General features: G+C 36.4%; 1 protein-coding gene across 7 annotated transcripts in view; it reads left to right on the top strand.

Annotated features, from left to right (window-relative positions):
• The window catches only part of NUP98 (nucleoporin 98 and 96 precursor), a gene marked incomplete at its 3' end in the record, with an annotated part of 99,637 nt that overhangs the window by 56,196 nt on the left and 19,001 nt on the right, over nucleotides 1-24,440 (top strand). For 6 of the 7 annotated variants that reach the window (XM_084894153.1, XM_084894150.1, XM_084894152.1 and 3 more), the window contains 10 exons: nucleotides 3,569-3,685; nucleotides 5,548-5,846; nucleotides 8,999-9,112; nucleotides 10,031-10,169; nucleotides 13,002-13,179; nucleotides 15,278-15,442; nucleotides 19,455-19,637; nucleotides 20,357-20,513; nucleotides 21,865-22,294; nucleotides 23,524-23,753. In XM_084894153.1, coding sequence (XP_084750279.1) covers nucleotides 3,569-3,685; nucleotides 5,548-5,846; nucleotides 8,999-9,112; nucleotides 10,031-10,169; nucleotides 13,002-13,179; nucleotides 15,278-15,442; nucleotides 19,455-19,637; nucleotides 20,357-20,513; nucleotides 21,865-22,294; nucleotides 23,524-23,753 — 2,012 coding nt within the window. Of the gene's footprint in view, nucleotides 1-3,568; nucleotides 3,686-5,547; nucleotides 5,847-8,998; nucleotides 9,113-10,030; nucleotides 10,170-13,001; nucleotides 13,180-15,277; nucleotides 15,443-19,454; nucleotides 19,638-20,356; nucleotides 20,514-21,864; nucleotides 22,299-23,523; nucleotides 23,754-24,440 lie in introns of those variants that run through there. The other variant, XM_084894154.1, reaches the window with a different exon arrangement.

Below are 24,440 nucleotides of genomic sequence, written 5' to 3'. Positions count from 1 at the left end.
TTTGAGAATTATAGGACATTACGGAATAAAAGTGGCCTGATCACTTTTAGAGGCTAGCATAGTTAACATTAAAATATCTTAAGTAATATGCTCTTAGTTTTACATATATAAGTTTTTCTTTTATTTTTGAGATGTTAGTTCTTACATAATTTTATTTTAAGCAGAGGACACTTTTTTCTTACAAATGAGCCAAACTGATTAAGAGAAAATATATAATTTTGATTCCCATACATAGAGCTTATTGAACCAAGAGTTAAAATAATCACACAGAAAAACATACAGGAAAGTATATAGAAGAGTTGTTGATAAACATAGATAATTACATTTAAATTATATATTAGAGCAAATATGCCCTAGAGATTTATATTTACATGGAAAAACCTAAAGAAAAATACATACTAAACTCTTAACAATAGTTAACATATGAAAATGTAACTTCAGAGCATTTTATTTCTGGGTTTTTTATTTTTTGAGATTACAGTTAGTCACAGACAATTGTTTTTGAAAAGCAGCAAGTACTTTTCTAATCAGAAAGAAAAAGGGCTGTTTTTTGCTTAGGAGAAAAAGTGGGGATTCATCACTTGCAGTTCTTTGTCTATGAATGATAAGTTTAAAAATTACCACTCCTGCCCTAACCAGCTTGGCTCAGTGGATAGAGCATCGGCCTGCAGACTGAAGGGTCCCAGGTTCGATTCCGGTCAAGGGCATGTACCTTGGCTGTAGGCACATCTCCAATAGGGGGTGTGCAGGAAGCAGCTGATAGATGTTTCTAACACTATATCCTTCTCCCTTTCTCTCTGTAAAAAACAATAATAATATATATTTTTTAAATTACCACTCCTTTCCTTAAAAATATTATGGGCTGCTGCTTCCCAAAAAAAAAGGAAAGTTCAATTTTTATACATTTCTTAGGATAGCATTAGCTTATTTTGAAGGCAGAGTGCATATTATTCATGTTTATGTCCCCTGCACTTAGCAAACTTTTTGACACAGAGTTGTTGAAAAGAGCTTGGATTCACCTGTCCAACCATCTCTCAGGGTAATTTCACCAATTTCTTTGGGGTTTGCTAGACACTTCTGTTCTTTGACTTCTTGTGTCTGTTTTCTGCTTTCACTTGATATTTCTGATGCCAATCTTTTTCACTTTTGCCTGATATGTTTATGTTCTTTGTCTTCTAGTTGTATGTTTTTCATATGAAACATTTTATCAGTCCCTCTTCTCTTTCCTTCTCTGTCACTGTGTTCCAGTCCATGACAGTTATTGTTTTTTAATGATCAAATGCCCCACTTTGGCAAGCACTTTCCTTTTCAGGTTGCCTTCTGTTACTTTCCAAGGTCCCTGATAATGTTTGATAACTTTATTTCTGTCGGATTCAATCTATACCAGCCAGGGCTTGTTTTGTGTCTTTTTTGTTAATCCTCACCTGAGTATATTTTTTTCCATAGATTTTTAGAGAGAGTTGAAAGGAGAGACAGACATTGATGGGTTGCTTCCCCACACATCCCAACCTGGGCCAGGGATTGAACCTGTAACCTCGGTATGTGGTCTTTACCTAGAGTCAAACCCATGACCCTTTGCGTGGGCCAATGCTCTAATCACTTGAACCACACAAGCCGGATTTAATAATCTTCCAAAAAAATTATTTTATTTCACTTCTATTTTTATAACTGTGTGGCAGTAATTGGAATTCAAGTAAGATGATACTATCCTTCAGAAAAGATTTTTTTAAATGAAAGTTGCTTATTGAAATGAGTCAAAGCTGAACTTGTGACCATATTTGTGCTATTTACTTTTAGTTTTTTAAGAATTGCTTTGAGAGAGAGAGACATTGATTTGTTGTTTCACTTATTTATACATTCATTGGTTGGCCTTTGTATATGTCTTCACCAGCCACCGTGGCATAACCGGATGGCACTCAAATCAACTGAGCTACCTGGCCAGAACACTTTTAGTTTTCTCTTAACTATAGGGGTAGAGACTTTCCAAGTCCCAACACAAAATGAGTGGCATTCTTGGTACCTCCATACTTTTGGTAGCTCTGGACTCCAGTTTCTTTCTCCTTAATCCCACAAAACTTTAAAATGTCCTGTTAGCCTCTTAGCCTTCCCCTTGGAATCAGAAAAGTCCCCAAAAGAAAAACAACCCTAAGTACCAGACACTTCCTGTGCCACTCTCCGCCAAGTTGGTTCAGTAATTTTTTTTATAACTTGTTTGCTATCACATAAGAGTGGTCTGCTACCTCTAGTAGTTTTGTTTTTTGTAAAGAAGGAATGAAGCACATTATTTACTCCCATGAGTTTAAGTGTTAAGATCTCTTCTATTGGTTTTTCTACTTGAAGCTTATATACTGTGGGGGTTCTTGCCCTTAAGTAAACCTGATATATACAAACGTGAACTTTTGCATCTTTGAATTCTTTTTTTTTTTTTTTTTTTTTTTAAGTCCTCACCCAAGGACATTTTTCCATTGATTTCTTAGAGAGAGTGGGAGAAAGAGATAAAGACAGAGAGAAATATTGATGTGAAAGAAACACATCGATTGGTTGCCTTCTGCATGCATCCTGACCAGGGCCCAGGTTAGGGAAGATTCTGCAGCCAAAGTACGTGCTCTTAACCAGAATCGAACCTGGGACCCTTTGGTCCACAGGTCAAACTAGCTAGGGCCATTTACATCTTTGGATATCCTTTTTTTTGTCATTTTTAAAAAAACATATTGTTTTATTGATTTCAGAGAGGAGGGAAAGGAAGAAAGAGATGGAAACACAAATGATGAGAGAGAATCATTGACTGGCTGCTCCTGCATCCCCCTCAATCCCTCTACTAGGGATAGAGCCTGAAAGCTGCCATGTGCCCTGACCAGGAATCAAACTATGACTTCCTGGCTCACAGATCAATGCTCAACCACGGAAACACGACAGCCAGGCATTATCTTCTTCTTTTTTTTTTTTTTTTTTAATTTTGGATTTATTTTTAAGAGAGATTGGGGAGCATATCAAAAGAGAAACATGGATTGGCTGCCTCATGCACAGCCCCCACCAGGAATCGAGCCCACAACCTGGGAATGCGACCTTAACTGGGAGTCACACCAGGGACCTCTCAGAGCATGGGTCAGAGCTTAAGCACCGAGCCACACTGACCTGGCTCTTGCCATCTTATTTTTAAAATCTTTCTCTCTTAGTCAAGAAGGTGTCTATTTATCTGCCTTTTCAGGACAGAATGCTGAATTCTATAGGAAGAAATATTATAAATCCTTATTACCAAAAGAAAAGAAGAAAAATGTTTAAAAAGAGAAAAGACATGGAGAGAAATAATTGAAATATAATACGTAGTGTGATGAGTTGACTAAGTGTTAGGGTAAAGTAAGTGGTTAGGTTTATTCTTCCAGATATCAGAGTGGAATATATTTGGGTCATGTATTTATAGGAAGAGTTGATGAGTTTAATGAACTTGCTAGGTCATTTTTAGATATATAAGAATTGAATATGAGTGCCCTTTTCAACTCCAGTTTTTAAGATAATGTCTATGTGTGCCTGGGTTTTTACCTTTTTTCCCTTTGGTCTCTGTTTATAGGAAAAGCATTAAGAAGTTGGTTTTGAAAAACCTTAACAATAGCAATCTCTTCTCTCCTGTTAATCATGATTCAGAAGATCTAGCTTCACCGTCTGATTATCCAGAAAATGGAGAAAGGTAAACTGAATTCTGGTTTGGGTTATTTCTGGTAGAGCTTCCTATTCCCTTTTTTTTTTTTTTTTTTTTTTTTTAAAGATCATATATTAATTTTTAAAAATATTTTTATTATTGATTTTAGAGTGGAGGGGAGAGGGAGAGACAGAAACATCAATGATGAGATAGAATCATTGATCGGCTGCTGCTTGCATGCCCCCTACTTGGGATCCAGCCTGCAACCCCCAGCATGCGCCCTTGGACAGGAACTGAACCTGGGATCCTTCGTCCGTAGGCGGACTCTGTCCACTGAGTCAAACTAGCCAGGGGTCTATTCTCATTTGGAAAAGATTCTGAGCTTAAAATTTATTCTTTCTATAGAAATGTATGAAGCTTGGCGAATGCTGTGTATAAGTATTAAAGCAGATGTGCACCTAAAAATTAAATCATATTTTTGCTTTTTTAATTCTTAGACCTTAAAAATTAGAGCTCTTCTGATTCAATCCTGCAAAATTATTTTGATAACCATGTATATCATTTTGAACAGAGTTAACAATACATTTGACATTTACCTCTCTTAAAATAAGGAATATTTTGTTTATGATAAGTACTGGAGTGATAGTCATTGTAACCAAATAAAAGAAAAATAATTATAGAAACATAAAATGTATAAAGAAAGAAGAAGTATATGCACTAACCTTTCGTAGTTTGAATATATTCTTACAGTTTAGAAATCTGTTTATAAGTATATTCTACAGATAAACAGTTTATACATGATTGATATATATTGTGATGTTCCTATTTCCATTTAATTTATTATAAATGCCATTTTATATTAATATGGATACATCTCCTTTTTTAATAACTATATAATTTAATCAGTTCTCTATTCGAGGACATTTAGATTATTTGCTATTATTATTTCAAAATGACTCATTGAAAAATTCATTTATATATCTTTACTCCTGTTTTTTTTCTCTTTGAATAAAATTTTAGTGTAAATTATTTTTACTAAATATATATATTTTTAAGTATATTTTATTTTTTACAGAGAGGAAGGGAGAGGGATAGAGAGTTAGAAACATTGATGAGAGAGAAACATTGATCAGCTGCCTCCTGCACACCCCCTACTGGGGATGTGCCTGCAACTAAGATACATGCCCTTGACCAGAAACGAACCTGGGACCTTTCAGTCCGCAGACTTACGCTCTATCCACTGATCCAAACCTGTTTCGACTTAGTTGTCTTTTTATAAACTAGAGGGAATGATAGTAACCTGTGTTACCAGATTACAGTAAGTATTAAATGAATTTTTAATATGTGGAATTACCTGGAATAGTATCAGACACCTACCCTGTTTCCCCGAAAATAAGACAGTGTCTTATATTAATTTTTGCTCCCAAAGATGTGCTAGGTCTTATTTTCAGGGGATGTCTTATTTTTCCATGAATAAGAATATGGTACACATCTATTATTAAATGAAAACAAAGGAAATTTATTACCTGTATACGGTACGGTAGTATGGTAGTTGTCAAAACAAACCAGACAAACTGTCAATCCTACAGTATCAAGAATTTACTCATTTATTCAATGACAATCATGTCATCATCTTCTGGAACATCATTATAACAATCCAATTCCTGAATTTCCTGGTGAATTTCTTGTGATTCCATTTCTTTCAGAATCAGTGGACCAAATCTCTTATGTTTAGCCTATGGGGGGGCCTTATTTCTGGGTGGATGCCTTATATTTCACTTAGAAGGAAACCTGTAAGTAGGTCTTATTTTCGGGGAAACACGGTAGTAATAGCTCAGGAAAGGTTAGCTGTTATCATTGTTACTATTACTACAAGGGGCTGAGATACTGTTTTTACTTTCTCTTTTCAGATTCAGTTTCCTGAGCAAATCTGATGAGAATCATCAACAAGATGGACATGATGACTCTCTTATGTCACGTTATTATGCTAATCCTATTGCAAAACCTATTCCTCAAACCCCAGAAAGTGCTGGAAATAAACACAATAACAGCAGCAGTGTGGATGATGACACCATTGTTGCATTGAATATGCGTGCTGCCTTGCGAAATGGGCTGGAAGGAAGCAGTGAAGAGACTTCTTTTCATGAGGAGTCACTGCAGGATGACCGGGAAGAAATAGAAAATAGTACTTACCATATGCATCCAGCAGGTCAGGTTCATTTTGGTACATGCCTAATGTCTTGCCAGTCATTTGAAATTTCTTGTGGTTTGTCATAGATTTTCAACAGAATGAAAGTCATTATCTAAACTCTTAAAATGTTTTTTATTGTATTTTATAAAAGTTAACATTTAAACACTTTTCACTTATGCTTTGGTCTGTTTATAAATTCACATACTTTTTGTAACTTTGAAGTAGTTAAATTCATGTCATTTTAATTATCCTGGTATAGTTTAAAGAACCCAAATTTTATAACCAGAGAGACTATCCTCATACTTGCCTTAGTTTTATAAACTTGCATAGATTACTTATTAGTTTTTAAATTAAAATGATAGTGATAATTATTTATTATCATATAAGGTATTTGAGATCTGAATTAGATTTAAGTATATAGATCATAAGCATTCAAATGGTAGCTGTTGCTATGGTTTTTTATCATCACCTCAGTTTTTTGCTTGCTTCCCTCCTCTTGTCCTCCATAATGAACTGATTAACTTTTTCCCAACTAATTGACGAAACAACTAATATAAACTATAAGATTAGAAAGTCTTGATTGGTTACTTAGAGCTTGCCTTATTTGTGTGTGTTGATATTACATCTCATTTCGGGCTTTGATAAATGTCATTACCTTTTTAAAAAAAATAGAGGTAAAATTGTAGTGAAGTGCAAAGATCTTGTATTCATTTCAGTGAATTTTGGCACATATATTCATATGTCTAATACCTCAGTCGAGAGTTAGAACATTTCTTTTACCCTGGCAAGTTAGTACTTGTGTCATAATCCCCAGAAATCAATCAGTCTGATTTTTATCTCATAGATTAGTTTTGCCTGTTCTTGAACTTCATGTAAATGGGATCATATATACATATCCTTTTTGACTCTTAATTTATATGCGATTGCATCCATAATTTATATATCAACACTTTTTTCTCAGTATTTCAGTATTTAATTATGCCACATTTGGTTAATCCATTTTCTGTTCGTGAACATTTGGGATGTTTTACAGTTATTCTTTTTTTTTTTTTTTTTTAATTTATTGATATTTTACAGAGATGAGGAAGGGAGAGAGATAGAGAGCTAGAAACGTCGATGAGAGAGAAACATCAACTAGCTGCCTCTTGCACATCCCCTACTGGGGATGTGCCCGCAACCAATGTACATGCCCTTGACCGGAATCGAACCTGGGATCTTTCAGTCCGCAGACCGACGCTCTACCACTGAGCCAAACCAGTTTCGGCTACAGTTATTCTTGAAATGTGTGTAAAATTTTTCTATATCTAGTGATCTTACTGCCTTTATATAATGTTCAAAGCATTTAAGAGTAAGCCAACTGTGCCTAGCCAGCATGGCTCAGTGGTTGAGCGTCAACCTATAAATCAGGAAGTCACAGTTCAATTTTTTAAAAAAACAGTATATTTCTTTATTGGTTTCAGAGAAGAAGGGAGAAGGAGAGAAAGAAAGATAGAAACATCAATTATGAGAGAGACTCATTGATCGGCCGCCTCCTGCACACCCCCACTGAGGATCGAGCCCACAACCCAGGCATGTGCCTTTGGCTGGAATCGAACCTGGGACCCTCTGTCCACAGGCTGACACTCTATCCACTGAGGCAAGCCGGCCACGGCTGTCACAGTTCGATTTCCTGTTGGACACATTGCATGTGCCCGGGTTGCAGGCTTGATCCCCCAGTGTGGGGAGTTTAGGAGGCAGCCGATTCATGATTCTCTCTCATCATTGATGTTTCTATCTCTCTCCCTTCCACTCCGAAATCAATAAAATACACACACACACACACACACACACACACACACACACACACACACATTTTCTCCCCCCCCCCCCCCTTTTATTTTATTTTTTTTTAAAGTAACTAACTCTTCTGGTCAATTGGTGCCTCAAGGAAACAATTTTATACTTTCACATTAAGAATCCCAAATATAGCCGAAGTCAGTCTGCGGACTGGAAGGTCCCAGGTTAGATTCCAGTCAAGGGCATGTGCATCGGTTGCGGGCACATCCCCCGTGGGGTGTGTGCAAGAGGCAGCTGGTCGATGTTTCTCTCTCATCGACGTTTCTAGCTCTCTATCTTTCTTCCTTCCTCTCTGTAAAAATCAATAAAATAAAAAAATAAAAAAATAAATAAAACTCATCTAGACTTTAAAAAAAAAAAAAAAGAATCCCAAATATATATACTTGTGTGTGTGTGTATATATATATATATGTGAATTCATTATGGTGGTCTTCCCCCCCTCTTCCCCCCCCCCCCCCCCCCCACACACACACACACATTTCCAGCCTAGATTTTTTGTTTTTCATTTTCCCATTGACCTTGTTTGCCATCTCTCTGTTTATTTACTCAGGTTTTTGTTTGTTTGTTTTTATTGATTTGAGAGAGAGAGAAGGGAGAGGGAGGGAGGGAGGGAGGGAGGGAGGGGGAGAGAGAGAGAGAGAGAGAGAGAGAGAGAGAGAGAGAGAGAGAGAGAAACCCACAACCTGGCCATGTGCCCTGACCCAAAATTGAACTGGTGACGGCTTGGTGCATGGGTTAACACTCAAACTTTTGAGCCACAACAGCTGGGCACCACCTCCCAATTTAGAATTTCATTCCCAGGATTAACAATCCTCTAAATTTTGCCAGTAGAGAAACAAGTTATTACACAAGTGGGCATTGCTGTGGCTGGACTTTAATCTGATACTGGCCTTAAATGGTTTTCTCTCATAGAGCAGGTTAGCCTGACCTCTACATATAAGTGGAACAAGGAGTGATTAGAAAAAGCATATCAGTGCTCTATTTTCTTTGAATTCTTCAGAAATCTACCTAGTTGTTATTTATTTGTTTTTAAATAACACTAATTTATATAGACCTTTAAGTTTCCATTTGACTTTGGGACTTTCTCATGTAAAAAATTTTCCAAGTACTGGATTTTGAGTTTTAGTTTCATGTATACAACTGAATTACTATGTAAGCAGTTTCATTCCACTCTGGGTTTTGGTATCTTCAGGTATTAAAAAAAAAAAAAAGATTAAACAAGCTTTCCCTGGAATGTATTTTATAGAATGCCTTTCATAGTGTAGTGTTTTAATGGGTGTCGGTGAAAAAGACAATCACAGTTAATACAATATTTTCTGTTTTTTTTATCATAGGCATTGTTCTCACTAAGGTTGGTTACTATACTATTCCATCTATAGATGACCTTGCTAAAATTACCAATGAAAAAGGAGAATGTATTGTCTCTGACTTCACTATTGGTCGTAAAGGTGAGTATGAGTTTAGGAGTCAGTAGTGTATAAGCCAGAGATCTGCACTTAATTTTTGTGATTAAATAAAGGAAGCTCTTGATAGCTGAATCCATTTTTCCCCCCCTACATTTTTTATTTTTTTATTTTTATTTTATTTTATTGATTTTTTACAGAGAGGAGGAGAGAGGGATAGAGAGCTAGAAACGTCGATGAGAGAGAAACATCGACCAGCTGCCTCTTGCACACCCCCTACTGGGGATGTGCCCGCAACCAAGGTACATGCCCTTGACCGGAATCGAACCCGGGACCTTTCAGTCCGCAGACCGACGCTCTACCACTGAGCCAAACCGGTTTCGGCTCCCCCCCTACATTTGAACCCACCTTGGCTTGAATAGCAGACAAGTAACTAAACAAGACTAGAACCTTATAACATTCTTTGGTAGCTATTTTGCTCATTGCAGTTTTCTACAATTAAAGAAAATACTGTAAACAGCAAGGAATACTATGGGAAAAAATTGGTTAACAAAAGATGGGTAATATTTAGGTTCAACTTTATATTATTAAATTATTACAAATGTAATTTCTTTGAGAAAAACAGGTATCGTATTTAAAAAAAAAGGCACAGATATCTTAACTTATATGCAGATATGGTGCTAAGAGTTTATATGGCAGCTATGTAGGTCTTTGTTAAGAGATTTAAGAAGGCTGTCTTGAGGACAACATAAATGCTATAAAAATACTGATGTTAAACCAGATAATGATGTATTTGGTGTCACCCATACATATTATGGCTGAAATAACCCATTCAGTGATATTGCTGAGTGATTGAAAATATTAATGTTTAAAGCAGCTTGCTCCTTCTGCTAATTAGAAGTTTAATGTAGGTATTTGCCCTCTATACAGGATGAGTTTTTAACTATTTGCTCTGACTTGTAGGTTATGGTTCAATCTATTTTGAAGGAGAAGTGAATTTGACAAATCTAAATCTGGATGATATTGTACATATCCGAAGGAAAGAAGTTATTGTCTATTTAGATGATAACCAAAAACCACCTGTGGGTGAAGGACTAAATAGGTATGGATTTATTTATGTATTTAGAAAATAATCGACTAAATCGCAGTTTTTATTTCTGTCAACACAAATGTGTCATATTATACATTTTTCTACAATTTGCTTTTTTGACTTAGTGTACAATGTGGAATTATTGTTTCTCTACTTTCATTTAAAAGTATAAGTGATAAATGCTACACTATGACTTGTTGACTCTTTTTCCCTAATATTATCAGGTCCAAATGTTAGTTTCCAAAAACAATTTAAGTAGTAGTTTGTTTGTTTTTTTTGTTTTTGTTTTTAAATATATTTTATTGATTTTTCACAGAGAGGAAGAGAGAGGGATAGAGAGTTAGAAACATCGATGAGAGAGAATCATCGATCAGCTGCCTCTTGCACACCCCCTACTGGGGATGCGCCCGCAACCAAGGCACATGCCCTTGACCGGAATCGAACCCGGGACCTTTCAGTCTGCAGGCCGATGCTCTATCCACTGAGCCAAACCGGTCCCGGCTAAGTAGTAGTTTTTTGTGGGTTTTTTTCTCTCCACATTTTTTGTGGTGACTATGCTTAAGCCTTCCTCTATATTTTAGTGTGAGATATTAGCTTCTGATATCTCTTAGACAAGTAAAAGGGCCAGTTAAAATTGTTTTTGTTCGCAAATTACTTATGTTCGCAAATTACAAAGATTGAATTGTGAAGAAATAGAAAATCTGAACAGCCCTATAACTAATAAGGAACTTGAATCAGTAATAAAAAAAACTCCACCTCAAAAAAAAAGAGACCAGATGTTTTCTTTTTTTTTTTCTTTAATATATTTTTATTGATTTTAGAGAGGGAGAAAAAGATGGAAACCCTAATGATAAGAGAGAATCATTAATTGGCTGCCTCCTGCACACCCCTTACTGGGGATCGAGCCTGCAACCCAGGCATATGCCCTGACTGGGAATAGAACTGTGACCTTTTGGTTCACAGGTCCATGCTAAACCACGGAGCCACGTTGGGTGGGCAAGAGCAGATGGTTTCAATGATGAATTCTGAACATTTAAAGAAGAATTAACACTGATTCCTATCAAATGCTTACAAAAAATTGAAGAGAAAGAAATACTTCTGAGCTCATTAATGAGGTAGTCATTACCCTGATTCCAAAGCTAGACAAAGACCTTGTAACAAAACTACAGACTGATATCATGATGAATATTGATGTAAATATTCTCAACAGAATATTAACAAACAGAATTTAACAGTACATTAAAAAGGTTATACACTGTGATCAAGTGGGATTTATTCCTGGAACGCAAGGATGATTCAACATACGAAAATAGATCAATGTCAATACATCCCACATTTACAGAATGAAGAAAATCACATGATAATCTCCATTGGCTCAGAATAAGCATTTGATAAAATTCAGTATTATTTCATAATTAAGACACTCTACAACCTACTGCTAGAAGGAAGTTACCAGGTTGTATTTGAAAAATCCGCAGTCTAAGATCTGAACAACTCTATAACTAATCTGGAAATCAGAGCTAGAGTAATTAAGCAAGAAAAAAAAGTAAAAAGCATTCAAATTCAAAAGGAAGAAGTAAAATTATTTCTGTTCACAGATGATTTGATCTTACATGAAGAAAGTCTAAAGATTCCACTAAGAAACAAACCAACCTGTTATAACTAATAAATTCAGCAGGATACAAAATCTACATGTAATACTTTCTTTACACTAACAATCATCTGAAAATGTTAAGAAACTAATTTCATTTATAACATCCAACAAAAAAAACCCTCTTAGGAATAAACTTACCATGAAGGCAAAAAACTTGTGCACTGAAAAATATAAAACATTGCTGAAAAAAAGTACAATCAACAGAATGAAAAGGCAACCTACAGAATGGGAAAAAATATTTATAGATCATGCATATGATAAAGAGTTATTAACCAGAATATGAAGGAAGAACTACAGCTCAACACAAAGATTTAAAAAGGGACTTTAATACACATTTCTCCAGATATGGTATGCAAATGTTGAACAAGCATATGAAAAGATGTTCAACATAACTAATAATTAACGAAATACAAATCAAAACCACAGTGAGTTATCCACATCCATTAGGATGTTTAGTATAAAAGAGTAAGTTTTTGCAACACTGTGGAGAAATTAGAATCTTTGTATATTGTTGGTGGGAAATGAAAATGGTATAGCCATTACAGAAAAGAGTACAATGATTCCTCAAAATTTTAAATAATCCAGCAATTCCACTCTAGAAATGTATCCAAAAGAATGAATACATAGACATTAATTCTATGAATGCAAGATATAGAATGAATAGGACACATACCTTGAATTCAGGTATTGATATTAAAAGGATACATGACCTCTTTTATAGTCATCTTTACAATTTTATTTAATGGCTAATACTATGATATTCCTAATACTTCATTCTTCAAGCATATGTTGTTCATCGACGGTATTTGCTGCTATTATTAATGTTTTTAAGTACAATAGTACTCTAAAACCTTAATTAAGACTTAGTTCTTAGCACTGGACTATGACCACTGGATTCTATCAAAGATACATAACTTAAAGAGTTATTAAAATTAGGTTGGAAATAATTGATATGCCATAGTAGTTTGGAATAAATGGAATTTGACTCTTGAGCCAAGTCCTGAACTATTGGTGTTGAGTAATTCCTTGCTCTTGAGCTTATCAATTGGGAGACAAGACTCAAGTTCATGAAAACATCTGCAGAGTAATTCCAAAGTAACATAGGTACCTTTACTTGCTATTTCTATAGATATTAATTGGTTTTCTGGGCTTAAATATGAAACACTGACATTTTACTTGGTATGTTACAGGAAGGCTGAAGTTACATTGGATGGAGTTTGGCCAACAGATAAAACATCTCGTTGTTTAATAAAGAGCCCAGATCGACTTGCTGATATCAACTATGAAGGGAGATTAGAAGCAGTTTCAAGGAAACAGGGAGCTCAGTTCAAAGAGTACCGTCCTGAAACAGGTTCTTGGGTGTTTAAGGTATAGTCACTTAATCTTGTTCTTATTAACTGTTGTGAGAATCACAAAATGTTTGTGCTGGAAGTGATCTGCTCTTAAATTCTCTTTATGTTCAAATTAGGGATTAGATGTAGAGACACATCACGATTTGCTCCAAATTACACATCTAGTTAAACCCCAGAACAGTAGGAATTATTATAAACTTTAAGCTCGGTACACAAAAATTGTGCATAGGTGGGGTTCTTAGGCCTGGCCAGCGATCAGGGCTGATCAGGTTTCCTGCCTCCCGGCAGCCTCCTTCCCTTGTACCCCACCGCTGCCATTTTCACCCACCGTGTTCTTCACTGCCCCCTGGTGGTCAGCACACATCATAGAGAGCGATCAAGCTCCCAGTCTCCATGTCAAGCTCCCAAAGGGACACTTTGCATATTAGCCTTTTATATAGAGATACTGGAGACCCAGTGCATGAAAATTCGTGTACTGCGGTGGGGGCTTCTCTAAGTCTGGCCTGCCCCCTCTCACAGTCTGGGATCCCTCAGGGGATGTCCTACTGAGAGAGGGAGTGGGCCTAAGGGAGAGGCAACCGGACTGATCAGGGGAAGGCACTGCACACATCACCCCGCAGCTGCTGCCACTGCTGGCCCTCCTTGGCCCTCACAGGCACTGTGGCTTTGTCTGGAAGGACATCTGGAAGATGTCTGGTCTATTCAATCTAATTAGCCTTTAGTTAGTATAGATTATATATAGAGATGGGTTTACAATTCAAATTCTCTTCTCCATCCTCTAAGCATTTAGATATACTTCTAAGGTGTGATCTTTCTAATATGTGGCATTATTTAGGGATATAGGCAGATTTGATTTTGTTTTGTTTTTTAAAGTTGAAGTTTTGTTAGTCAATTTTAACTCTGAATTTCATCTAGATCATGAAATGATGAGTAGTTACTTTGCCCCATTTCCTCACCTACTTTTATTTATTTATTTATTTTTAAAAAATACTTTTTATTGTTTTTTCACAGAGAGGAAGAGAGAGGGATAGAAAGTTAGAAACAGCCAAAAGAGGTTTAGCTCAGTGGATAGAGCATCAGCCTGCGGACTGAAAGGTCCCAGGTTTTGTGTTCTGTAAAAAAAAATATTTCATTGATTTTTTGCAGAGAGGAAGGGAGAGGGATAGATAGCTAGAAATGTCGATGAGAGAGAAACATCTACCAGCTGCCTCTTGCACACCCCCTACCGGGGATGTGCCCGCAACCAATGTACATGCTCTTGACCAGAATCGAACCTGGGACCTTTCAGTCCGCAGACCGATGCTCTACCACTGAGCCAAACCGGCTTCGGCGGGTCCCAGGTTTGATTCCGGTCATGGGCATATACCTTGGTTGCGGGCACATTCCCAATAGGAGGTGTGCAAGAAGCAGCTGATTGATGTTTCTCTCTCATCGATATTTCTAACTCTCTATCCCTCTCTCTTCCTCTCTGTAAAGAATCAGTAAAATATATTAAAAAAGAAAAAAAGAAACAAAGTTAGAAATATCGATTATGAGAGAAACATTATCAGCTGCCTCCTGCACCCCTCCCCCCACTGGGGATGTGCCTGCAACCAAGGTACATGCCCTTGATCGGAATCGAACCTGGGACCTTCAAGTCATAGGCAGAATTTTTATCTCTTTAATAGATCAACTCTTCCTAAATAATTGTCAGTCTTTTAAAGATATCTGGGATGAGGAGGTTGACTTCCTCCCTCCCGTGATAGTTTAACCTATTGTTTTTTTTGTGTGTGTGTTTTTTTTTCTTTCTTTTTTTTTTTTCTTCTTCTAGGTCAATTTGATTATTTCACTTATTCTTGTGTTGGTAGAGAACAACTAGCCCGTATATAGATGTGAAATAGTAATGGCTCTTTTGGATTCAATTTCTGTCTTAATATGTTTAGTAATTATGTGAACAATTAGTACATACATCAAACAGCACCTAAATCTTAGAAAAACAGTAAAGTGACATTTCATTGAGTTTTAAATAAAATATACGTTTTTTTTTAGCTAATTTGCAGAATAGCAAGTACAAATTGGTGGAAGCTCTTCTGAATAATAATGTTAAAATTGATTTTGTTGATTCTCTTCCTTAGGTGTCCCATTTTTCTAAGTATGGCCTTCAAGATTCTGATGAAGAGGAAGAGGAACGGCCATCCAAAACTAGCACAAAGAAGTTGAAGACGGCTGCTTTGCCTCCTGCCGGCCAGGACACACCATTCCAGATGGCTCTTAATGGCAAACCAGCACCTCCACCCCAGGTAGAGAAAGGACAGTGAACGGAATCTGTGATACAGAAGTTAAAGCAAGTCATTCAGCTAGTACAAAGCTGTCTTATGACCCCCTGGACCTTTGAAGAGTACAAATATATTGCCAGTAACATTGAGACAAGTACAAGGGAGGTGGGCATGAGGTGGTGCTGGCATCTGTTGTGTTTTGTTTTTTACTTGAGAGATTTAAAGAATTCTTACTGTTTGGATCATTCATTCTGCAGATTTTCTTTCTTAAACAATTCCCTCTCTCTCATTTGGACTTGCTGAATTCTCTGCTCAGTGAGCAACTTAAGATAACCTTTGCTTATGTGGGTTGATACTTTTATTGACTACTGATCTGCAATTTTAATCTTGTTCTTTATCTTCATAATTTTTTTAAAAGCTCACTTAGTCTTTCTGCACGTGTTTTTAACTTCATTTTTCTCGAGCTGTTCACTTATACTTCAGCTAACATCTTGGTTTTTGTATTATAACAATACATAATCTTTATAAAAATAACGTTTTAAGAATACAAATTATTTGGTTTGGGAAGAGTAGGTGCTGCATTGTTTATTGCAATTATTTGTATCAGACTCTTTTTCAGTATTGTTAAACCAGCGTAAACCTATGTCCTTGTATGGAAAGGTTTGTAATTTAAATATTAGGTAGTTTTGCCAACTATAAAAGATTTACTTTCATGTGAATGTTGTTTATATTCAATCAAGCTACAAAATATTTTTTTTCTTTTGCTGCCATACTCCCTCAAAGAAGAGAACTTGGTATAGAATTACTTTGTAAAGAATCCTCTACCTCTCAGCTGCTAAAAGCAGAATCTTTGGAATTTTCCATGCTATAATTCATAACAGCTGCTCATTTATGAAATTTTATGGTTTATTAAATTCTTAGGAGGCATTTTCTGGAGATTGTTGTGTATATATGTTAATGTTTGCACATAAAGAGCAAGGGGGGGGGAGAGTAATGACATTGGAAAACATATTGACCTTTTTATTTATAATCTTTATAGCATTTAAAATACCCCTAAGAAATCTCTTCTTAACTAAAGAAATGCTATAAATGGATTTGGTTTTCTAGTTTTCAATATTCATTTTATCTGAATCATATAGTTTTTATAATATCTTTCTTTCCAAAGTGTTTTTTGATCTTAACATGTATTTCTCAGGATAAGAGTCAGATAGCCAATAGTAATATGGAGGACCCTAAAAATACAGCTGTGGGGCAGAGCTTCATCTGTGGACAGATGGAAATTGACAAAAGTTAACTAGTGATTTTAGGCTTTTTAAATTTCAGAATACAAATAGTAGCAGGTAATTATAAATCCCATGTTGGCACTTGAGTAGGTGAGAGCTCTTTGACAAACTGAGCACCAAAAATATTTCAGAACAAGGTTTAGGAAAAATAGGTGATAAGGATCAAAATGGGCGGAGAGAGTACGTATAGTGAATATGGGGTCTGTTTCAGGTATCTTACTTGATGGAGGAAGTGGGTGGTCTTTGACCTTTTGGGTAGGGGAAGCAGAAATGGATAGAGTTGTTTAGAATACAACTTTAGATACACAGGCTATGGTATTAAAACAGTTAAGTGGGATTCTAGAGAACTGTTCATATTTCCCAGTGGTTGCACAGTTTTTAGTACCAAGGACTTACATTTTATTTGGCATGAGAAAACTTAAACTTTCTACATGAGCTGGGAATAGATAGCCAAGTCTTATTTCAGAATCAAGAGGGCTATCTTCATACCGTCACCTGGCCTCCTTAAAAGATGTTGATTTCCATGATACAGTATTCTTTCAGGCTATTGTTTTCTTCTTCCCAGTGTACAATCGCAGATTCTGGAAAGAATTAATTTTATGTAATCAAGTTAGTGAAAATTCTAGCAGAAAAACCTTTACGTAGATGAATTAGGGCAGTTGCAGAAACGTTTGTTTGGTAGTTAGAACATTATTTCCAAAATGCTGATCTGTGGTCTAGTTTTTAGCTCACTGCATCAAATGCCTTCAAGTAAGTTTAAGATATTTTGAAGGAAAAAGGTGGTTAGGATTTATTTCTTTTTAAAAAAATACATTTTTATTGATTTCAGAGATGAAGAAAGAGGGAAGAGAGAGGTGGAACCATCCACAATGAGAGAGAATCATGGATCGGCTGCCTCCTGCAAGCCCCCATTAGGGATCGAGCCCACAACCTGAGCATGTGCCCATGACCGGAATTGAACCTGGGACCTTTGAGTTCACAGTCCAATGTTCTATCCACTGTGCCAAACCAGCTAGGGCTAGTGGTTAGGATTTAGAAGAGAATTCTATTTCACCTATGTACTTTTTTAAAAGATAAAGTGGCAGCTATCTAAATTTATCCAGTACATCAATATATTTTTAATATGTATTTTATATTTTTATGTAATTTATATATTATACACATGTAAAATCTGTGACCACAAGCCTGTTTGCTTAAAATATTGATGTTATTTTTATTGATTTTTTTTTTTTTTTCTTTAGGAAGGGAGAAAGGAGAGAGAGATAGAAACATTGATTAGAGAGAACATTGATTGTCTGCCCTCCTGCAAGCCCCTACCGGGGATTGAGCCCATACCCCAAGCATCTGCCATGACCTGGAATCAAACTGTGACCTGGTTCATAGGTCAAAGCTCAACCACTGAGCCACACTAACCGGATTTTCTCCAGAATCTTAAATCATAGAAATAGATCGGCCTGTGGCCTCCCCCATAGGTAAAATATAGCAGCATTTTTCAACCGCTGTTCCGCGGCACACTAGTGTGCCGCGAGATGTTGCCTGGTGTGCCATAGGTGCAGACAAAACAAGAATTTTATAATTTTTCACTATTTTGTTTACTTAATATTTCATAGTAAAGTAATTATAAAATACTTTCTTTGTGTTTATTTGATTCCTATTCAAGAGAATTACTTTATATATAGTCAATATAGGCACAGAGTTAAATTTTTTAACATTTTCTAATGGTGGTGTGCCTCGTGATTTTTTTCATGAAACAAGTGTGCCTTTGCCCAAAAAAGGTTGAAAAACACTGAAATATAGTATCATCTTTGCCTTTTGACCATTACGTAGATTCCAGTTTTGTTAAAGCAGTCCTTGGTCAAATATTAAGTGTCAATTAACCATGAATCCAAAAATCAATTTTTCTACAATTATAAATGGGAGCAGTCATCCTTTTGATAACTCTTGACACTTTGTTTGTTAATCCTCACCATTAGATACATTTTCCTTTGACTTTTAGAGGGAATGGAAGGGAAGGGGAGGAGACAGAAACATTAATGTGAGATAGAGAGAGAGAAGTCCTTAGTTGCCTCCCACACTCGCCCTGGCTAGGCTAGGAATGGTGCCTGTAGCTGAGCTATGTTTCCTTGACTGGGTTTGAACCTGGGACCCTTTAGTCAATGGGCTGATGCTCTGATTACTGAGCCAAATTGGCTAGAGCAACTCTGGACACTTTTAAACAAAGGAATTATTCCCAGATTAAAATTGTTCCTAATAATATTACTTTGTTTTCTCTTTTGGGAAGTTAGAATAGACAGTCTTTGTATCTTACACGGTACTGCCCAGGTAGAGTCCAGCTGACATTAGTTTCAATCACCAAAAAGATAAATTCAAGTCCCACATTGTATTAACTAGAAATTTATTTTTAAATGTTTTCTTTAAAACAGTGCAGTTACTGGAGACTATGATATTTGTGCCTTTTATTCTCTTTCCCATTGGTTTCTGGCTATAAGGCAGTGAGGGAAGGGTGACCCTGTGTACACTGGAAAATGATGTTACAAAAAGGTGATTCTATGAACCGTCATTTGGATCCCAAGTACTTTTCGGGGGGATTTTTGAATAATTGTTAAAACTTTTGCAAAAATGCTACCTCTGTGTAGAATGGTCAGAATTTAATATTGCGATACTATATTCTGAATAAACTACATATGTCTTGAAGATCTATGTCTATTTGGTGTAATTTAATGCTCCTTCCCTGATCTTTCTGCCGTCTACAGAGCCAGAGCCCAGAGGTGGAGCAGTTAGGGAGGGTTGTGGAACTGGACAGTGACATGGTAGATATCACCCAGGAGCCAGTTTTGGATTCCATGTTAGAAGAGAGCATGCCTGAGGATCAGGAGCCTGTGTCCGCCTCAACACACATTGCATCTTCACTGGGAATTAATCCACATGTCTTACAGGTGAACTCCTAACCCTTCCTACCACAACAGGAAGCCAAACTAATATTTATTTCCCTTGCATAACATCAGGTGTCTTCCTTCATTTAAGAGCATTGAGTGCTCATTGGAATAAGAAAAAACATGGCCCATGTTTGAGCCCTATTTTCCCATTCAGGGAGAAAAAGGCTGGGTTGAGATCAGAAGGCTGGACTCTAAACCCAGTTTTAGAAATATTAGTATATGACTTTGGGCAAGTCACTTAATAACAACGAGCAGTGGTTTTTCTCTATAAAATATTGCTTTGTTTACTTCATAGTGTAGTTTTGAGGCTCTTGAAAGTGCTCCACAAAAGCTATTGATAGAAGGTAAAAACAAAGCAAAACTAGTAGATGCAGATTTAAGTTATATCTCAACTTCCCCCCTGCCTATGCCTTTTGGCATGTTATGAGTTAGCCTTTGGCTTATGTTTGACTTAGACATCATTCATTTAACAAACAAGAGAATGATTGCTACATGCCAGGCAGGCCCTAGTAAGACTGTAAATACAAAGGAAGAGGAGTATTAATAGCTTCTACCCTTCAGGTACATACAAGTGTAATTGAGTCAGTTATGCAATTGTTATTTCTGCTCTGGCACAACATTGAGGCATAGCGATTTATTGATTGTTGTCAACTGTGTTTTTCTTTTATGACCTTTGGATTTGGTGGAGCACATTCATTCTATAGATATTGCCTTTTTAGATCATGAAAGCATCATTACTTGCTGATGAGGAAGATACAGATATGGTCCTGGATCAACGCCTCAGCCGCCTTCCTTCTAAAGCAGATACTTCTCAAGAAATCTGTTCTCCCAGACTCCCTATTTCAGCATCCCACTCATCAAAATCCCGTTCATTAGGTACTGTAAAAGATGCTATTTTATAAGAACACCATAAAGTCTTGTTTTTCACATATCTTCTAAATTGAATCAACTTCTCTAGCAAATACCCCCTAATGGCTATGACCAGGATGTCAAGAGGAAATGTACTCATACATATCTGGTAGGTGGGGCAAGTTTTTAAAAACTGTGATTTGCTTTACTGGTGCCAACTGAAAGGTCCTGGGTTCAATTCCGGTCAAGGGCATGTACCTTGGTTGCGGGCACGTCCCCAGTGGGGGGGTGTGCAAGAGGCAGCTGGTCGATGATTCTCTCACATTGATGTTTCTAACTCTATCCCTCTCCTTTCCTCTCTGTAAAAAATTAATAAAATTTATTTATTTATTTCAATAAAATATATATTCTTTTAAAAAGTTATATGGAGAAAAAAGCATTTGTGTTTTGTTTAGATTTATGTTTTCATTTGCTTATGAGTGTGAATCAGATAATCTTAAAGTTCCTAATTTCTATGAGGCCTTTGAGGAAATAGCAATTTGTCCTGCACTATACTTACTTTGCAGTTCCTTATTGCCTTTTAGGGGAAAATATTGCTTCTCATAATGCACAAAACTTGTCAGATTCTTACTTTTTTCTAAACCTTTCTAGACTCCCAGGGAAGATGTTACATATCAGTTAAACATTCACAAATCTGTTCAATCAGAGGCACTACATGAAAATCTCATATTTCAATAACTGACTCCTTACTTTAGATAGGAACCATATAAAAATAGGAAAGCGGGCAACAGTAAGTAACAAGAACTGTCTTCTGAAAGGCACATGTGCAATCACAATTACAAGATGCCTCAGTTGTGCATTACAGTGGTAGGACTTTGATCTTATTAACTAAGCTTTTCATATTGACTAAGAAACTGTTATCTATGGCATTCTGATAAAGGGCATGAGCATTGGTGTCATCTTTCAGTCCTGCCAGGTTAGTAGCTTTGTGGATCTGGATTTGAGCCCAGTTTTTTTACTTGTAAAATGAAGATAATAATATTCCTCATTCAATGAAGTTATTGAAAGATGAAATGAAACAATGTATACAAATACTTATACAGAGTCTGCTACAGATAAGTGCTAGATAATCTTTTAAAATGGTAGTAGTTGTATTTATTAATGTTGCTATTGTTGGTATATGAGAATTCTTGCCTTGATTTTCTGGTTGGAAGAGTAAGTTCTACAGTATCTGATTTAACCTGCTTCTGGTTTTCTATATCTGATTTGTATGTTTGGTAAAACTGTAATTTCAAACTCACTGATTAGTATTGTTCAAATTATTATCTGTAGTAGTCTGTATTTTCTAATAGCTTTTACTCCCCTCCCCTTATTTTAGTTGGTGGGTTACTACAATCAAAATTTACAAGTGGAGTTCTTTTTTCACCAAGTGCCTCTGTGCAAGAATGCCGCACTCCCAGAACATCATCGGTGATGAATATCCCATCCACATCTGCTTGGTCTGTCCCTCCACCGCTGACCTCTGTGTTTACAGTACCCAGCCCTGTCCCTGAGGTCCAGTTGAAAACAGTGGGAACTCGCAGACAACCAGGCCTGGTTGCTCTTGAAAAGTCTGTCACCTATGGCAGGGGGAAACTTTTGATGGACATGGCCTTATTTATGGGACGCTCATTTCGGGTTGGTTGGGGACCCAACTGGACTCTTGCTAATAGTGGAGAACAGCTGAGTGGCTCTCATGAACTGGAAAATCATCAGACTACTGACTCTGTGGAATATGGATTCCTGCCCAACCCAGTAGCTGTTAAATCGTGAGTCACATTTCCTTATGCTTTTTGAGAAAGGCAACATGGTAGGTGAGAAAAACTTTTTATCATAAGGAAATTTTTCTAGATATATTCTTACCACAATTTTAGATAGCAGAAGATATTTATGTAATTAAAACTGACATGATTAGTAAGATAACTCCAGTTGTACCATCAAGATAAAGGTAATATCTAGTGGTTAAACTTTTTTTAGATACGTAAGAGACCCAAAGTTAATGCTGCAGCATTCCTTGGGCTTCATCCTTTTATTACATTAGTCATTGTATTTATTTTCTCACGTAGGTATTTACCATTTCTTCATATATAAGGTATATATATTCTCAACTAAACACATCCTGTATCTTAGACCTGATTAAATGAAAATGAATTGTGGGTAATCCATATATAAGTATTTGGAAATAAGGTGACAATTGATAATTACATATGTTTCTACATAATACCCACCATTAATTTTTACATATGTGTGCTTATAGTTCTATATAGTCTATATTATACCACACAGATTACAAGTATAGTTTCCTGATAGATATTAGGCAGTATGTATACAGTTGGCTTGTGTAAAATATATAATAGTTTCCTATTTACTTTTTATAATTATAACAAATTGCTCTTCTTTACAGATTAAGAGGCTATGATTACTTATTATTCCTAGACTAGAGGCCTAGTGCACAGATTCATGCACTGGTAGGGTCCCTATTGGCTGCCGGCTACCTGCCGGATAGTCCCTCCCTTCCCCTGGCCAGCCCCACCCCCTGGTTGAACTCCCAGACAACTTCCAGTCAAAGGACAGTTTGCATACTACGATTTTATTATATAGGATCTTAAAGTTGACTTTGAAGAAATAAACAACAGATCTTTTGAAACTCAGGAATGTTGATTCTAAATTTGCGTTATGCATGGTGTTTTGATATTTTGGTGGTAGTTGTTTTCAATCTTAACAATTGAGTCAAGTCCAGATTGAATATATGCTTATCTTCATTTGGAGTCTTTTGATACCTTACGAAGTATAATTTGAGAAATAGGGATCACACAAATTTTGGACATTGGATTTTATAGTGTCTAGATATGCTGAAGTTGGTTCCAAGTCTAAATAATTCCTATGAAATCATATGCATTCTATTTGTAATTATAAAAAGAAGCCATTTTGGTTGTAGGAAAATTCTAGCATCTGTCTTACCTTTATTTTCTATCTTGTTTATCATTTGCCCTTGTAGCCTAAATGAGTCCCCATTCAAAGTTCATTTGGAAAAACTAAGTTTCAGAAAAAAGAAGCTGGATGAAGACCTGCAATTATACCAGATACCTCTGGAGCTCAAATTAAAACATAGCACTGTCCATGTGGATGAGCTGTGTCCTCTCATTGTTCCCAATCCAGGAGTTGCTGTCATTCATGACTATGCAGATTGGGTTAAGGAAGCATCGGGAGATCTATTGGAAACACAAAGTAAGTATGGACTAGGCCAGTGGTCGGCAAACTCATTAGTCAACAGAGCCAAATATCAACATATGATTAAAATTTCTATTGAGAGCCAAAATTTTTAAACTTAAATTATATAGGTAGGTACATTGTGATTAACTTAATTAGGGTACTCCTATGCTGGCCTTTGCTAAAAACTCAAGAGGCTAAAGGAGCCGCATGTGGCTCGCAAGCCTCAGTTTGCCGACCACTGGACTAGGCTTCTGTTTGATGTCCTAAGAACAGGGGTGGAATATGTGTACATAGAAGGATAGATTCCAATGTGCCAATGTAATAAGTAGGTGGATGCCTGAGAACTTGTCTACAGTTGAGTTGGATGAGCAAAATCCCAAGCAAGAAGAAATTATACCATTGTTTACAATTATTCTTATGACCATAACAAGTTTTTGTTCAAAGGAACTGTAGCCAGTGAAATCTGGATTTATGAAATTGCATTCCTTCCCCAACCCAGAGAACAGAGAGAGAGATTTGTTCCTTCTTACCTTTCTAAATTTTACCCATTCTTCAATGTCCAGCTCAAGTCCTGCTTGGTCTTCCCAACAATTTTTGTGTTTTTTAGCTCCCTTCCTAACATCTCTCTATAACTTTTATGACTATGTTTTTCAGAACCAATTCTTTGATAAAAGTTTTTTTTTTTTTTAGTTTGGGAACTTA

Source organism: Pipistrellus hanaki, assembly GCF_964339955.1.
Source record: "Pipistrellus hanaki genome assembly, chromosome: 9".
NCBI classification, from domain to species: domain Eukaryota; kingdom Metazoa; phylum Chordata; class Mammalia; order Chiroptera; family Vespertilionidae; genus Pipistrellus; species Pipistrellus hanaki.
This window is presented reverse-complemented; position numbering and strand designations above follow the sequence as displayed.